We start from the raw sequence: 18,860 nt of genomic DNA, 5'->3' as shown, positions 1-18,860 counted from the left end.
AAATGATACTGAAACCTCTTCACTTTCTAATTATTTTGCTACATTTTACTAATCTATATTTTTGTGATTATTTACATATCTAATATATCTGTGCATGCATCTCTTGCCAAGTTTGTAGTTCAGTCACTATACATTACATTGTAGTTTGTATTCAGCCTTGGAGGAGAGGGTATTATATCATGAAAATTGGCAAAAGCTACAAATCAGCACCTTCTTTGGGTAGAGCTGGTTTTTAAATATTTTTCAGCACACCATTGTTTGGGCTTCTTACAGCATGGTGTCTGGCTCCGAGGAAGCATCTCAAATGAGAGTGTACCAAGAGAAAAGATGCAGAAACTTCCAGTCCCCTTAAAAATTAGTCCCATCATTGGCAAAGCCACTTCTCCCAAATTCTACTTGGCTAAGCAGTCACAAGCCAGCCCTGATTCAATTCCCAATTGACAAAGAGGGAATGAGTCGGTGGGCATTTTGGAGGTAGGATACAACAACAGCAAGGCATTATATGTGCATTTTCTCATCTATTCATCACAATAACCTTTGTATTAGTCATGAAAGTACTCACATTATCCCCTTTATATAGATTAAGAAGTTAAAACATTGAAATATTCTAACCCAGTGCTGACTCCAAAGCTTGAGGTCTTCAATATCACTTTTTTTTTCTTTTATTATTATTATTATTATTATTATTATTATTATACTTTAGGTTTTATGGTACATGTGCGCAATGTGCAGGTAAGTTACATATGTATACATGTGCCATGCTGGTGCGCTGCACCCACCAACTCGTCATCTAGCATTAGGTATATCTCCCAATGCTATCCCTCCCCCCTCCCCCCACCCCACAACAGTCCCCAGAGTGTGATGTTCCCCTTCCTGTGTCCATGTGTTCTCATTGTTCAATTCCCACCTATGAGTGAGAATATGCGGTGTTTGGTTTTTCACAATAGCAAAGACTTGGAACCAACCCAAATGTCCAACAATGATAGACTGGATTAAGAAAATGTGGCACATATACACCATGGAATACTATGCAGCCATAAAAAATGATGAGTTCATGTCCTTTGTAGGGACATGGATGAAATTGGAAATCATCATTCTCAGTAAACTATCGCAAGAACAAATTCAATATCACTTTTTACAGCATCTGTGCCTTTGGCCGTTTTCTCCACCGTGTTGGGGGTTGGAACAGCTGTGCTTTGCACTCTTTCTACCTGACTTCCTGGGAATACCACTGTTTTCTCTTAAGCACTCACTATCCTGCCCTGATGGTGGAATTGACACAGACAGGAAAAAGTTTTCTGAAAAGTTCTAGTCAACTTCACTATAGCCTGATGCATCTTTAATATCATGGGGTAACAAACATTGAGCATAGAAGAGAACCCAAAGAGCTTTGAAATAAAAGTACCTTTTCTAACTCTGTGATATTAAAGAGTTAAGAAAAAGGAGCATTTAAGTGAGAGAGCTGAAGAGTTTTTCTTCAACCGAGATATCTAATGCTTGTCAGCAAGATTGAAAGCAAAAGAAAATAAATTGTTTCAACGTGAATACATTTTTCTTTCCTTTATATTGTATTCATTGTTCATTAAGCCCCTAATTTACAAGTAGAATAGAAGGATTCTTCCTAAGATAATAAACTTGATAGTTTACTTTTCAGTTATATACATTACAATCATCATCCAACTGTTCCTTTACTCCACGGTAGATTTTTTATATATATAAAATGACTTCTCACAGTCAATTTTCTAAAAATCCCAACCCAGTGCAGTGTTTTTGTTGTCGTTATGACTGTTTATTAACTTTTTCTTCCACAAGAGAAAATTCTATTAGCATGTCTAAAGAAAATGTGTCACTCAGAAGGAGGGAGGCCAGTGTGAAACACAAACCCTCTAACTTTTCGCCCACTCACTTCAAGCTGTAACATTTCCTATTGCCCTCACTCTTGGTTTCTGATCTAGAAATAATCAGAACTGTGCTTGCTTTCCTAATTCTTCTAGATAGTCCTCAGCAAGGATCTCAAACTTGCATCATCTGCAAGGAAAACAGGTCTGAGAAGTTCATTGCTTCAAGGCCAGTTCCCTGGCCCTTCTGCGAGGCACTGGAATGCCTGTGCCTCAATTTCTGACATTTCACTATTGGAGGGACCCACTTTATGCAGTAGAACTATGTCTGGCAAGTTGTCTATGAAGAACAGATTCAATGTCTGGTGAGAACTCATTTCCTGGCTCATAGACCGCCATTTTTTCGCTATAACCTCACATGGTGAAAGGGGCAAAGAAGCTCTCTGGGGCCTCTTTTATAAGGGTGCTAATCTCATTCATGAAGGTTCCACCCTCATGACCTAATCCCCTCCCAAAGGCCTCATCTCCAAATACCATCACACTGGGGTTAGAATTTCAACGTATGAATTTTGGGGGCACACAAACATTCAGCCTATAGAATACACCTCACGAAAGGAGACATAAATATGGAAAATATGCATATGAAAAGCTATTCATCATCATATGTCATTAAGGAATTGCAAATTAAAACAACAATGAGATACCACTACACACCTATTAGAATAGCCAAAATCTAAAACACTGACAACACTAAATGCTGGAAAGAATGTGAAACAACGGGAACTCTCATTGCTGATGAGAATGCAAAATGGTACAGCCACTTTGGAAGGCAATTTGTCAGCTTCTTACAAAACTAAACATACTCTTATCACACAATCCAACAACCACACCTTTTGTTCTTTACCCAAATGAGTTGAACACTTAACATCTATACAAAAACCTGCACACAGGTGTTTATAGTAGCTGTATTTGTAGTTAACAGAACTTGGAAGCAACCAAGATGTCCTTCATTAGGTGAATGAATAAATAAACTGTGGTACATCCAGACAATGGAATATTATCCAGTGCCCAAAAGAAATGAGCTGCCAAGCCATGAAAAGACACATGGAAGAAATTTAAATGCACATAACTAAGTGACAGAAGCCAATCTGAAAAGGCTGCATATTGTAAGATTCCAACTATATGGCCTTCTGGAAAGAGCAAAAACACAGAGATAGTAAAAAGATCAGTGATTGCCAGGGGTTGAGAGGAAGGAGGGATGAATAAGTGGAGCATAGAGGACTTTTAGAGCAGTGAAAATATCCCATATGATACTGTAATGGTGGATTCATGTCATTATACATTTGTCCAAACCCACAGAATGTACAACAGCAAGAGTGAACGCTAATGTAAAACTATGAACTATTGGTGATAACGATGTGTCAGTGTACATTCAATTGTAACAAACATACCACTTTGGTGGGGGATGTTGATGGTGGGGGAGTCTGCATGTGGTTGGGGGAGGGCACATGCTGGAGCTCTGTACTTTCCACTCAATTTTGCTGTGAATCTAAAACTGCTCTAAAAAATAAAGTCTATAAACATTAACAAAATTTAAAAACTTTTAGCTAGACTGACAAAGACAAAAAAAAAGTGAAGACACAAATTACTAAAATTAGGAATAAAGGTGTGTTGGGGGGCATTACTACCAGCCATAATCTAAAAGACAGACAATAGTAATAAGTGTTTACAAGGATGTGAAGAAATTGGAACCTTCATACAGAGTTGGCAGGGATGTAGAATGGCACAACTGCTGTGGAAAACAGTTTTGAAGTTCCTCAAAAAGCTAATCACAGGGTTACTATATGACCTAGCAATTCTACTCTTCAATGTATACCTGAGAAAATTGAAAACATATGTCTACATAAAATCTGTACATAAATGTGCACAGCTAGATTTTTAATAATAGCCAAAAGATGGAAAAGAAATATCCGTCAACTGATGAATTAATAAGCAAAATGTGGTATAGCTACATAATGGAATATAATGCATCCATAAAAAGGAATGAAGCAATGATACATGCTACAACATTGGATGAACCTCAGAAACATGAAATTCCCCAAATTGGCAAAATTCATAGAGACAAAAAAGTAGATTAGTGGGTGCCAGGAGCTGGGGTGGGGGAGAAATGGAGAGACTGCTAATGGGTACAGGGTTTCTTTTTGGGGTGATGAAATATTCTGGAATTAGTGATGATGGTTGCACAATCTAGTGAATATGCTTTTAAAAACCCACTAAATTGTACACATTAAATGAGCGAATTTTATGATATGTAAATATCTCCATTAAAAAGTTTGTAAACTACATTGAGGTATCAATTTCTGCTTATCATATTGCAAAAAGATCCAGAAGTCTGATAACAAACATGCTGTGTTGATGAAGGAGTTGCGAAAAAGGTGCTTTTCATAACTTGCAAGTGGGAATCTAAATTGCTGTAACTATTACAGAGAGCATTTTGACACCATCAAAAGTATGATTGACCCAGCAATTCCACATTCAAGGATTTATGCTTTAGGTATACCCCTACTTTCTCAAAATTCTGACATATATGTAATATTCATCGAAGCAGTGGTTTTTTAAAAGAGATACTCTTTATTTTGAATCTCTTTTACCTAATAATATGAATTATGCTAATAGTGTCACAAACAAAAATAAAAGCTAATATGGTCTACAAATGTATTTTTGAAAGAAATGCAACCTTCTATATCAGCTGCTTAAACAATACCAACTCTAAAACATCTTATACACTATCAAAAATGTGAGTATTTTAAAAAATATATTATAGTATTTTCCCTACAATGAAAAAAACACAAAAATAGTTGTACAGTCTTGTTTTCAAAGAAAAATGTTGCTGACAACCTAAATACTCATCCATAAGAAACAGGTTAAATAAATTGTGGCACATTTATTGTGGTATATATAATACAATGCAGAGGGGGAAAAAAGAAAGAGAAAATTCTTTATATGCTGATATAATAATCTCTGCAATATATTGTTAAGAGAAAAAAGCAACGTAAAGAATAGTGTGTATAGCATGCTCCACTTTGCGTACAAAAAGTGAGGGCGAGTATATGTGTGTATACAATATACACATACACAAATGTGTATACACATTTCATTATGGATCCATAAAATACCTCTGTGGATAGTAACTGAATGACTGAGGTCAGCAGTGGGGAGGGAGATGTTTTACATATACCCTTTTTGTTTTTTGAATATTGAAGTCGGTGAAGTATTACCTATTAAAACTTTTTAAAAATTTAAATAAAATAAAAACAATAATTAGCCAAGAAACTAAAATAAGGCCGGGCGCGGTGCCTCACACCTGTAATCCCAGTACTTTGGGAGACTGAGGCAGGTGGATCACTTGAGGTTAGGAGTTTGAGACCAGCCTGGCCAACATGGTGAAACCCCGCCTCTGCTAAAAATAGAAAAAATCATCCGGGCGTGGTGGTGGGCGCCTGTAATCCCAGCTACTCGGGAGGCTGAGGCAGGAGAATTGTTTGAACCTAGGAGGCAGAGGTTGCAGTGAGCCAAGATTGCACCGTTGCACTCCAGCCTTGGCAACAAGAGCGAAACTCCATCTCAAATACATATATGTAGCAAAAACAAACAAAAATCACTGAAACACTGATAGTCCTAACATCTCATGCCCCACCACCACCTCCACCAACATTAATTACCTTTGTTCTGAAGTTGGATTGTCGTAAGGTGGATTTTCCTAAGTGGGGTTTGCCTATACTCTCTCTGGTTTGGGGTCAAGTAGGCAAAGTAATTGAAGTTCCATAATTTGTCTTATATGTACAAAACAATCTTACCATCACTTATGGTAATATTAGCAAGATCCACAATCTTGTCAGGAAGTTCTTGAAGCAATTTGCATTGTTTAAACTTTGGCTTTTCCCACTGAGATTTGCCCGTGTTGATGCTGATTGAACTGAAAAAGAGAGGAAAGAGCTTTCTCATCAGAGGATGAGGCAAAGATAGTCTTAAAGCAAATGGTGGGTGTATCCTTAGCATGCCTTCTCCTCGCCTGCCCCAAGCCTCCTGACATAGATAGCAAAGGTGGGAGCCCAGTACTTCTTTGTGAAATGAAGAAATTTTGCTCTTAGGGAGCAAGTGAATCTAGGGTCAACATGTGGGAAGGGGGAAGGAGAGTGGATAAACAGGTAAGCGAGCTGGGAATGGGGCATGGCAATGTCCTGCTGACCAAACGTCAAGACAGAGATTCTGGCCCTCTAGACATGACTCTTTCCTCTCACTGTCCCTTCTTACTCCTCTTTTAAGGGGAAATTCCTGTTGGAATGTGGTCTCTATCTCAGCATATTAACTTAAGACAATTAATATGGAGCCCTCGATAGCCCATTGGCCCTCATCATCCACCCTCCCCTGTGCCTCACCCAATTCAAACCAGTTCATTTCAAGTCAGCTAACACATTTATTGAGCACCCACTCCATTCTAGGAATGGTAATAGGTAGCACAGACAAACAGGGCAGAGCTTCATCCCTCCCTCAAGGAACTTGTAATTAGGGGCTTTAAAACTCTAAGTGTTTACTGAGAATGATGATTTCCAATTTCATCCATGCCCCTACAAAGGACATGAACTCATCATTTTTTATGGCTGCATAGTATTCCATGGTGTATATGTGCCACATTTTCTTAATCCAGTCTATCATTGTTGGACATTTGGGTTGGTTCAAGGACAAAAAACCAAACACTGCATGTTCTCACTCATAGGTGGCAATTGAACAATGAGAACACATGGACACAGGAAGGGGAACATCACACTCTGGGGACTGTTGTGGGGTGGGGGGAGGGGGGAGATATACCTAATGCTAAATGGCGAGTTAATGGGTGCAGCACACCAGCATGGCACATGTATACATATGTAACTAACCTGCACATTGTGCACATGTACCCTAAAACTTAAAGTATAATAATAATTAAAAAATAAAATAAATAAAATGTATTATAAATGAAAAAAAAACTCTAAGTGTAACTACTCGAAACTTAGGGCAAATATAAGATGAAAAGCTGTATAAACAAAACTGAATCTATCAAACTACCAAGGAAAGAGACGTTACTTTCAGCATTTGAGCTGAGCTGTGTGCTGAAAGGACAGAGGTAGAGAAAAATCTCTCCCCCCAACCCCAAGAAGAGCAAACAGCACAGGCAGAGAAAGAGACACCAGGAAGCGCCCATTGAGCCCAGAACAGCAAATGGTCATTTTGACTGGAGCATATGATAAAGCGGGGGAGAATGCTGAGTGAGACAGCAGGAGAGGAAGCCTACGGTCTGGACTATATTTAGGGGTTTGGACTTAATTCTTGAGGCAATATGGAGCTGGAGCACGACGGTGGCATGATAGCAGCCATACTTCAGGAAAATCATGCTGGCAGCAGTGTAGAATATAGTTGGCGGAGGCAGGTAAGGGGTACTGTTAAGTTAGATGGAAAGGAGACCGCTCTAATAGTGGGCAATAAGGGCTTGCACCAGGGTAGTGGCAGTGGGGTTGGAAAGGAAAGGCTGGATGTGGGCTCTGACTATGACCGTCAAAGCTGCAGGACTTGCCGACTGATTAGACACAGGGAGGAAAAGGAAAGCCCCTAATGTTGCTTTCTAAAAGAGTGCTTTTAAGCCTCTGTCAAAACCTACTGCCCCTCTGGTTTTGCCACTTAAGTTAATGGCATAAACCATGAACAGCAGAGAGTAAGAAAAGAGGGCTGATTATTTTAAAAAGGAAAATGATAAAGTCAACAATAGAAGAGTGATTTAGTAAATTACTATAGCCCATCAACTAGATAGTTTCCAAGGTCGTTTTTTGAAATGAACATTAAGATAATAAATGTAAAACATGGAAAATGTTTGATAAACCATTGAATGAAATGGTAAATTACATTATTGATACAAGAATAGTGATTACTGCTACATACATACAGAGAAAGGTTAGATGAGAAAAATATATGCCAACCTAAAAACAGCTGTGTTCAGGCAGTGGGGTTATGAGTGACTTTTTTCTCTTTTGTCTTCTTGAATTTTCTTATGGGATGATGGGTAACTTTTATCTTTTGTCTCCTTGAAAATTTTTCTTGTTATGTTGCATGCGTATGTTTAAACAGGTATAAAAGGTAATAGAAAGAAAGACTGGCACTAGAGGTGGAGGAAGGGAGCATGCTCAGACAAATGACATAGAAACATGTCCCCAATTAGGCAGATCTTTGTATATCTGAATCAGCGATTAGAACTTGGCCTGTACATACCAGAATCTTGTGGCATTTCCATCCTCATTTTTTATGCATCTAGTTCGGGCTGTCTCCGTAGGGTTGGTTAATAGCCACTTATAGGTCCCTTTGTATTTAGAGGCTGTTTCATCGGCTTTGCAATTTCCAGGCTCTACAGAGAAAATGTATGCACGTTTTAAAGGGCAAGAGGCACTTAAAAGTATTACGAACATCCATTATTATTATTACTATATAATAATATAATATTATATATTATTATGAACGTCATTATTACGCTGCACGTAAAGATCAGCAAATAAAAAAGAAAACTTTTTCTACCTAGCCATTTGGACCAGGCCTTATTGAAAATATCATTATATGGAGTGTTTTTTTTTTTTAAATAATAAACCACCCAGTATAACCACATATTTAGTCCTTTTCATTAAAACAACCAATTGATGAGATAGGTTTTTCTAAAATTTTGTACAGACAGCGTCTTGCTATGTTATAGAGGCTGGTCTCAAACTCCTGGCCTCAAGCAATCCTCCCACCTCAACCACCCAAAGATCTGGGATTATAAGCATTAGCCACCTCACCTGACATTGTTCTGACTTGTTTTTAAAACAATATATATGAATTGAAAATTTTCAAGCCACATGGTGGAATGCAGAGTCAAAAGTCAAAAGTTCCCACCTACCAGTTGCCCAGCTTCTGAGATACCCACTGTTAGCAGTTTTATATCCAAAGACAGGAGACTATAGACCAACTTCTCTCTCTGGAATGGCCCCCTTCTTAATGGACTCTGGGATGGATTTTGTTTTAGTAAACTCAGTGTATCTGACATGATCAATGTAGACAGGGGAGCTCTGTTTTGTTTGTTTGTTTGTTATATGAGGTCTTACTCTGTCACCCAGTCTGGAGCGCAATGGTCTGATCATGGCTCACTGCAGCCTCAACCTCCTGGCCTCAAGTGATCCCCTTGCCTCAGCCTCTTGAATAGCTGGCACTACAGGCATGCATCACCATGTCCAGCTAATTTTTTATTTTTTGTAGAGACAGAGTCTTGCTTTGTTGCCCAGGCTGGTCTCAAACTCTTGACCTTAAGTTATCCTCCTGCCTCACCCTCCCAAAGTTCTGGGATTATAGGCGTAAGCCACTGTACACAGTCTAGGGCTCTGTTTTTGATGTTGGTGCTGAGGGACAGGGCAAACTTCCACATAGGGCTGTTAAGGCAAGGTTTTGCTGTCACACGAAGGGAGATGTGACATGGGCTAAGTCTATATGATAAGTTCCCATTTTTTTCTGAGCACTTACTGGGTTTCATGACCCTGATTCTGGAAATATTTCCCTCAGGTGTTGAAAGAATGCTATGAGAAGTGGCCCAGCCAGCTTTGCTCAGCTATCCCAGCCTCCATTCTGAGTGTGGGTGAAAGGTGCCTTCCTCTCATTCTTAGGACACATTCATTAGTGTCATTTACATGTTGGGCTCTGCCTGTGGCTTCAACACGTTTCTGACCTCCATTTCACTCACACCCCTGCACCGTCACAGGCTGCCCTCTGATACTTAATTAGTCTGTTGCCAAGGATTGTGCGTTGTAATGCCTGTGTGTGTTATCTGGCATTAGAGCTGTGTGAGCTCAATGATTTCTACAGCAGTCTATTGGGGAAAAGGAACAAAGCTGCACTGGGAAGGAGGTGGAGTGGCCTGGTAGCCTTGCATTTCTACCAATAAAGCTTTGCTAATTAGAGAATGCCCCCATGAGAGAAATCTGGGACAGTTCCCTGATCACTTGCCAAGATGAATAAGATGGCTGAATCAATCAATAAATTAGCAAGTGTCTATTAGGCATTTATTGTGTGTTAATGAGGAAGTTCTTCAGGTCTCTGGGTATTTATGCAAGAGAGAAAATCCTCCCATTCCATTGACGGATTGACCATTGCTAATATCCAGAGCTGACCAGCAGTCTCTGGTAACTCCTCCAGCATTCTGTTCTTCCATAAGTTCTTAAAGGTAGAAAGGTCATCAGATCAAGTGGGTACCAAGAATATGGAAAATAAAAACATAAAGATGACTTCTCTCCTTTCTGAACTCAGAATCCTTAACCAAGTATGCATTATGAGTTTTATAATAAAGGAAGTAAGTTCATACTGCAATATCCACCCCCCGAAAAATTACCTAGTTTTTTCACTGCAACGTGTTCACAGTTTACTAATAACGTCAATTGATCTTGTGTGAAGTTTCCATGTGTGAAGTTGCCATGTATTTTACTTTTGATTTTGCTCATCAATTCAGAGGATGCTGAGGAAGAGCTGGCTTTTATGATGACCTGACAAACACAGCTACAAAGCAGAATAAAAAAGAAAGATTGTTGCAGTTATGTCAAGGGAGTGCAACTTGGCCTGCACTGCAGAAATTCTGTACAGCTGATTTAATTGGTAGTTCATAAATGTCAAACATTTTACAGCTATTAAGCAGCCAATCTTAAGAAGTGATGGAAGACAGCATATTGAAATGTTCTGATAAATTTTCTCTTATCCAAAACAGACAATGCAAAACCTATTTTCAAAAGAATGGTCAGTAACATATGCATTGTGTTGAAATTGCTAGCCTTGAGATTTCTCTAAGAGTTTGTAATAATTAATAGAGAAGATGGAGTTTTCAGGATTTATTATTTCAGAGAGAACCTTTTATTCTTCTGGTCTCCAATTTACCCATCATTACTGAAATCAGGCAAATAGGCATATGATGCTCAGTTAGTCTATAAAGAAGTGTTCTGAAGAAGGCTCATTTCTATAATAAGTAATAATGATGATAATGATAATGATAGTAGCTAACATTTGTGAAACCCTTCCTCCACATGTTCTGATTCACTTTATTCTCACAACGACCGTATGAGGTAATGCTATTATTATTCCCATAATACAGATGATGGAACTCAGCCTCAGGGAAATAATGTTTCCCATGGTCACAAAGACTCACTCAGTATTTATGTCCACTAAAAGATCACTGATGAAAGGATAGAGCTGCCCTTGACTTCATCCTCTATCCTCTACAGCAAGATCCTCAAATATTCTGAATTCCTCTAATATTCCATTAGGAAGCACATTTCAGATACAAAAACTTACCTATATCTTTTTTCCATTTCCATTTGTAGACACGGCTTTTTGAAGAAGATATTTGCTAAGTTTCCTGCCAGTTGTTGCAAGTTAGACATACGTGTACTTGCTCAAAACTTATCTCCATGTCTAATCTAAGTGATATCTGCCCCTCCCTTGATCTATATTTGGTGAAGTCCCTGCTCATCCTGTCTCCTTCCTTTGGAGCCTAGCTCTTCTCAGCTTTCATCTTTCCAGTCCGAAGAGGAGTCTTCACTATAAACCTCTCCTCCTGCTTGCAACAGACCATCTACTCCATTTCAAAGACCTCTTCAAGGGCCTTTTTTGACTATGTGTTCTTCCTGATCATATATGTGCATCGAACAGATCAACAATAGCCAGCATTCCAGGAGGAGCTGGACTACGAGTCTGAACAGAACCGAAGCTACTTTCCATGTTGTTGTTGTTGTTTCCAATTTCCCTGCCAAGTATTTCGTGGACCTTTTTGACCAAAACAAACACTTCACTCCCCCGTCCCAGATTATGACCACCCCTTTTTCTCTTCACTGCAAAGAGGCAGCAGGCTGGCCGCTAGCCTGTGCCATGACCAACCGAAACATCATATTTCATGAAGGCAAGGACCTAATTACAGCATATGTGAAATAATCACTGGGTACTTTGATCTTCTTCTGACAACTCTGGCCAACTGGCCACACATACGGAATTAAATGGAAGGAAAATCAGAACTAAATGTGCCAGCTATTAATAAACTCAGTTCCTACTTCCTACCTGTATGGTACATAGGAAATTGTAGCCATTTCTTGTCCTTCTCTCTGTTCCAACTAAGGCAAAAGAAAAGTACATAGTCACTGAAATCTTTAAACAAATGTCATAACTGAGTACAGGGCTTATTGTTAATAACAATTATATAATTATGCTTTACATTTATGTAATTCATTGCCATCTACAAACTACCCTCAAAAACATCAATGCATTTACTCCTCACACCAACCCTGTAGGGTGGGCAACACAGGGATTGTCACCCTGTTTGTTACATGAGGAATCTGAGTCACAGAGAAGTTAAATGGTCTGCCCAGTATCACACAGTTGACAAGTCACAGAACTAGGAGCAGAATCTAAGCCTTCTGGATCTAGATATTAACATGCTGTTGACAATTGTAAACACTATCAAACATTCACTATGTTCTAAGCCCAATGTTAAACACTTAACATAGATTATCTCATTTTATCCTTCCAACAGTCCTCATCTTACAGATGAGGAAACTCCAGCACAGAGAGGTTAATTAAGTTGCCCAAGGTCTCGTAGTCAGGAAGTGGAAAAGCAGGGGTTCCAACCCAGGCAGCTTGACCACATTATCACCAAAAGGATTTTATACCTGTTATTGACAGGAATTTTAGTTATATCATGCTATAATGTGTATACATCAAAACTTCTGACTCAGCTATTTACAGAAAATATTTTTAATGACAGTGGATAATTTGGAATGCACTATGCACTATAGGTTTTTGTTTGTTTGTTTGTTTGTTTGTTTTTTGAGACAGAGCCTTGCTCTATCACCTAGGCTGGAGTGCAGTGGTGCAATCATATTGTAGTGCAGCCTTGAAATCTGGGCTCATGTGATCCCCCCACCTCAGCCTCCTCAGTAGCTGGGACTACAGGAATGCACCACCGTGCCCAGCTAATATTTTTAAATTATTTTTTGTAGAGATGGGGTCTCCTCATGTTGCTCAGACTGGTCTTGAACTCCTGGCCTCAAGCAATCCTCCCACCTCAGCCTCCCAAATCTCTGGGATTACAGGTGTGAGTCACTGCTTCTGGCCCCTGTACTGTGGGCTTGATTGTATTCTGTATCATAAAATACTTACCTCACACTTAAATACCTGGAAAGCTGTGTGCTTGCTACTCATTTTAGAGTGTGCTATTGTAAAGCTTTGAGGCAATGGAACAAGAACTGAGAATTGGGGCAAGGATGATGGGAGATAGTTTTATCACACTCTGGCTTCAAATCTGGACAAATAGAGGGTGGATTTATTGTGTGAATGCCAGTCTTGCAAACAATTGTGTCACTCTTGGAAGAGCTAGGTTTTTTTTTTTTTTTTTGCAAGACATCTATAACGAAGAAATTCACTTACCATTTACAATCCCTGTAGACCAGAAAATGTGCCTCAAAAAGCTGCCACATGGATAGTTCAAAAAAGCAGGGGATGGTTTTCTTGATGGCTTTTTGTACCAATCCCAAAGGAAGTAATGTAATTTGACCCCCAATTGTCACAACAGAGCTTCTCCTGATAATACACACTTGGGTGGAAGAGCTATTGACTTACATCTAATCAGGCATAGGATAGGTCACAAGTAGATTCATTTTGAAAAATTACTTACAATAGCTCGATCCATGACCATCTCTTCCTTAGAAATGTCCCTGTATCAAAAGCATTACAAAATTATAGGAAAATGAAATATAGTAACAAGTATACAGGGCACGAGATCAGGAGAAAGGCGACACTGAGGCAGAACAGTAGACTTCTCCCAGCCTGGAATTCAAATAATGCTGAGGCTCCAGAGGAACGCTTCCAATGGGCTTGCTTATTATATGCATACCAAAATGGTGGCAAGCCTTTGACTTATTAACCTTGCATCCAGGAATCTATTCCATAATGGTACCAGCAAAAGTGCATAAAAATAGACATACAAGTGGAAATTACTCAAGTGTCCATCATTAGATAATTGGAGGAAAACATCATGGCATACCATATAAAATAATCCTGTACAATTATTAAAACAAATGAGCTATATCTGCATGTATTGGCCTGAAAAGGCATACATGATATATTATAAAGCATGAAAAGAAAGTTGTCAAACAGTATGTAGAGGAGAATCTTATTCTCTTAGTAAATGCGTGAAAACAAATCTTGAAAAATCAATAAAATAAGCTGTTAACAGGAGTTCTTGGAGGGGTGGGGGAAGGCAAGTATTCAGAGATTTTTACCGTCCATGTTATATATATATATATATTTCTGTAAAGCTCTAAGATTTTACAGTGGTCACATATGACTTTTGCAATGAGGAAAAATAATAGGCACAGTTTTTAAAAAGAATGTTGTATACTCCCAGACATCTCTAGTTTTGGTTTAGTGGGTTAAATGTTGTGAATGTTTGTGTCCTCCCAAAATTCAATGTTGAAGTCCAATCCCCAGTGTGATTATATTAGGAGGCGGGGCCTTTGAGGGATAATTAGATCATGAAGGTGGAACTCTCATGAATGGGATCGGTGCCTGGGGTGTTATACGTGTGTGTGTGTATGTGTGTGTGTGTGTGTGTACACATATGTTTTCATCCACAGTTCTTGGCTCATAACTCCCATAGCCCATGTTACAGTCTTTTGTTACAATGTTAGGTGTGCCAGTCCTCAGAAGCTGGCTTCAGCAAACAGAATCTCTCTGATCTTCTCCCACCCTCCTTTCACCTGCCCCAAGGCGGAACTCTAATCTTTCTTCACCTTTCTGATTGTGAGTCTTAAGACCCTCTCCAGAAAGAGTCTTGCCTCATATGAGACTTGGGAAAGGAATGCTGACATAATGATGTTTCCATAAAATCCCAAGAAGACTGGGTTTGGAGAGCTTCCCAAGAGCTGAATACATGGAGGTTCCTGGAGGGTGGTGCACCCAGGGAGATCACAGAAGCTCCATTCCTCTTGTCCCTTACCTTGCCTTACGCATCTCTTCATTCATATCTTCTGCAGTATCCTTTATAATAAACCAATACACATAAGTATTTCCCTGAGTTCTGTGAGCCACTCTAGCAAATTAATCAAGCTCAAAGAGTGGGTCATGGGAACCCCAAGTTGAAGTCAGTTAGTCAGAAGTTCTGGAGGCCTGGACTTTTGACTAGTGTCTGGGGTGAGGGGCAGTCTTGGGGACCTGTGAGATCTGAAGCTATTTTTGAGAGGATAGCACCAGAATAGAATTGAAGTAGAGAACAACCAGCTGGTGTCAGCTGCTTGGTGTGTTGGGGGAAAATCCCCACACGTTTGGTCGTAGAAGTCTTCTATATTGATTGTTGTGTTGGTATGACAACAGAGGAAAAAAAACAGTTTGATTTTTTTTGAAGCAGTACCCTTATAAGAAGAGACAGGAGAGCTTTCTGTCTCTCTGCTTTCTCCCACTTGAGGACACAGCAAGAAGAGGGCCATCACCAGACAATGAACCTGCCAACACCTTGATCTTGGACTTCCCAGCCCCCGGAACTGTGAGCAATAAATTTCTGTGGCTTAAGCCACCTAGTCTATAGCATTTTTGTTATAGTAACTCAAAACTGACTAAGACAATAACCTACCATAGATTTACCTCCATTCATTCATATGAATTTTCTTGAACCTATTAATACTTATATGAATTAATACTTGATTAATAATTAATACTTGGATATGTAAGAGAAACCAAAGTCCCAGTGTACAGAAGACAGGCAGTAGCATTTTGTGTTTTAAAAATCAGTTTGCCATGGCTTAACAGAGCCATGCCTATTTTTCAAAGAGCTTCTGGGGGGTGTCCCTTAACAGAGGACTAGTATATGTGCAGGGAAAGAATACAGGAAATACTTCTCAGGTGAGTAATTGCCTTTGCCATAGTTTCCATGATACTACTCAGTGCCTGCCCATTTCACTGCAATCACCTTTCGAAATTTGTGCCCCAAGCAAATCTTGGATTAGTCAACATTCTTGCTTTAGACATTTCAAGTTCACCTTGGAATTTCTCTTTTCTGAAAGTGAATCATTCCAAAATAAAAGGTCTTATAAATCCTCGTGCATTGTCCATACATAGCACTTCAAGGCATGATTTTTGTATAAATCACAGATTCATAGAAACTTAGAGATGAAAAGGGTATTAGAGGTAACTCAGTCTAACTGCACTACTTCCCCTATTGATTTTCTTTTGTTTTGTTCTACCATTGGCTTTATACCCTACAATAGTAATACATTTTTTTTCCTCATGCCAAAAAGAACCTACTCAGGAAGGAAGATGCAACTAAAAATGTGGCAGCCCTAAATCTCAGACATAAACATAGGACATCCCCTCCAGATAGGAACAGACCCAAAATGCCCTCAAATTGCCCTTTCACCCACAGTAAATGTCATTCACGTACCTGCTTTTAATTTGGGTTTCCAGATTAGCAAGAGAAAATTCACTATTCTGAAATATAGAATTCAACTGTACAAGACAAAAAAAAAATCAGTTTTAGTATTCTGCTCCTCTTGTTTAACTCAGCAAAATCACCTGGGATGGTGTGATCATTAAGCTGCACTCATTATTTCAGCTGGCTCAACATTTCCATCTGCTCCATTAAGTTTTTCCATTTACATTTTACCTACTGTTATGGGCTGAATTGTGTCTTTCCAAAACTCAAATGTTGAAGCCCTAACCCTGAATGTGGTTATATTCAGAGATAAGGCCTTTGGGGATGTAAGGTTAAATAAGATCATAAAAGTGGAGCCCTACTCCAATAGGACCAGTGTCCTTATAAGAAGAAAAAGAGAGACCAGGGATGCGTATGCACAGAGGAAAGACCAAGTGAGGACACAGTTAAGAAGATGGCCATCTGCAAACCAAGGAGAGAGGCCTCACCAGAAACCAACTCTGCCAGCACCTTAATCTTAGACTTCCAGATTCCAGAACTGTGAGAAAATAAACGTCTGTTGTTTAAGCCACCCAGTCTGTGGTATCTTGTTATGGTAGCCTGAGTAGACTAATACACCCACCCATTTTCAAGGATTTATAACCAAGCCATAGACACTTAAGTGCTGACAGGGAAAGAAGGGAAACAGATATGATTATTTGCTGTTGGGAGATGGTGCAAGTTGGTGTCACCTATCTGGGAGGCCATTTAGTGACAGCTATTTAAATGTGAAATGTTCACATCTTTTCATCTACTAATTCCAATTCTAGGAATTTATCCTATAAAAATACTTAAGTGCCCTAAAATTTACTTCTAGGGAATTGTTTTCAGCATTGTTTCTTTCTTAAACTTTTTTTTTTTTTTTTTTTTAAAAGAAGACAAGTTCTCGCCATGTTGCCCAGGCTAGTCTCGAACTCCTTGGCTCACGCAATCCTTTTGCCTCAGCCTCTCAAAGTGCTAGGATTACAGGCATGAGCCACAGTGCCCAGCCCGGCATTGTTTCTAAATACAGAAAAAGATAGAAATAACTTAAATGTCCACCAATGGATTAAAAAAAAAAAACTATACTACAACCATGTAGTGAAATCCTATGCATCTGTTAAAGTGTACGATTTATATTTACCAGCATGAATATGTGCAAAGATACATGGTTAAGTGCAGAGGAGGGAGAGCAAGTTGAAAAATAGCATAACTAGTACAATTACAATTATTTTGTAAAAGAACACACATGCATGAATGTTATAATATGCACAGAAAAAAAATCTTAAAGAATGTACCTTAAACTATTAAGAGGAGTTAATGCACAGAGCAGTATTAGAGAGGACATTTACTTTCTGGGTTTTCGATGTCAATGTCTGATTTTGTTACAGAGAGTATGTATTAGTCATATCAAGAAAAAATTAAGGATAAGTAAAACATTCATTGTGTTGGAAAAAGAAAAAAATAAAATGCAGAAAACAATAATACTTAAATACCATTGTATTTAAGTATACATTTTGTTATCACTGCTCTCCCACTTCCCCCAAATAGGAAAATTTGGCAAAGACTCAGAATTTGTGTCGCTAAAGGGAAATGTACAGATCTCAACAAATGAAAATAATAACGTTCCATAAAAGCTTTCAACATTGGCACTATGAAAGAGAGATTGCATACATTCTCATGAGGTTGCTTACAGAGTAGACAGATTTGCAGCAAAAAAAAAAAAAAATCAAAACTACTTAGCTGTGAAACTTATTATTGGTAGAAAAAAGTAAAGCCTAGTTTTAATATACTCTGTCATATATATACATGTATATATTCACATATATTTATATATGCCATAAATATGCAAAATATTATTTTACCCAATTTTCCGTAAATTCATTTATAACACTGGTAATAGGGATCCTTGGCTCTTCAACAAAGACAGAGAAGCTCATTTCAACATTGTAGAAGGAAACTGTAATTAAAAATGAGGTTAATTTTATTCATTTAGTTCAAGAAATTTGACTTCCGTAAATTTGGCGAAAAGTGTTCTCTGTTTTAAAGTAAACCAAATAATAATGTCTCATGCCTAAACTTAGCTTAGTTTAACTCCAAGGTCAAGAACCAACACTTTTGGCTCCATATCAAAAAGCAGAACAGGATGTTACCATCCCAATTTTGCTTTAATTATTTGGGCACTTCCTTGATTTCTAGTTGACAGACACTCCACAAATCCCACCAATTCTCCACTCTCATTGGCCAACAGACTTTCAGTCCACTCAACGGCCAAACTGAACATTATCTCAGAAGATCATTTTCCCTGAGAAAATAACTGTTTTTTCCTCCTGTGCCTTGTTTTCTGCTTTAGGTTTTTCTCTCCTTTTTTCCCTTTTGCTCTTGTGTATCCTATCAAATTTCTATTGTAGAATGTTAAAAGTTGCAGGAACATTCAAAATTTGAACAATATGGAAGCCAAATACTCCCTGGCCTTGGACAAGCACTCCTAGTCA

General features: G+C 38.7%; 1 protein-coding gene across 1 annotated transcript in view; it reads right to left on the bottom strand.

The window, feature by feature from the left end:
- The window catches only part of ADGRG4 (adhesion G protein-coupled receptor G4), a 121,368-nt gene that overhangs the window by 53,787 nt on the left and 48,721 nt on the right, over window positions 1-18,860 (bottom strand). The window contains exons 7-13 of the mRNA XM_054472067.1: window positions 18,231-18,325; window positions 16,357-16,421; window positions 13,597-13,636; window positions 11,985-12,037; window positions 10,276-10,439; window positions 8,139-8,271; window positions 5,696-5,814 (exon numbers count right to left, since the gene is read on the bottom strand). Coding sequence (XP_054328042.1) covers window positions 5,696-5,814; window positions 8,139-8,271; window positions 10,276-10,439; window positions 11,985-12,037; window positions 13,597-13,636; window positions 16,357-16,421; window positions 18,231-18,325 — 669 coding nt within the window. The remainder of the gene's footprint in view (window positions 1-5,695; window positions 5,815-8,138; window positions 8,272-10,275; window positions 10,440-11,984; window positions 12,038-13,596; window positions 13,637-16,356; window positions 16,422-18,230; window positions 18,326-18,860) is intronic.

Source organism: Pongo pygmaeus, chromosome X, assembly GCF_028885625.2.
Source record: "Pongo pygmaeus isolate AG05252 chromosome X, NHGRI_mPonPyg2-v2.0_pri, whole genome shotgun sequence".
Lineage (NCBI taxonomy): Eukaryota > Metazoa > Chordata > Mammalia > Primates > Hominidae > Pongo > Pongo pygmaeus.
The sequence above is the reverse complement of the archived record's forward strand: the minus strand, read 5'-3'. Positions and strand labels throughout refer to the sequence as shown.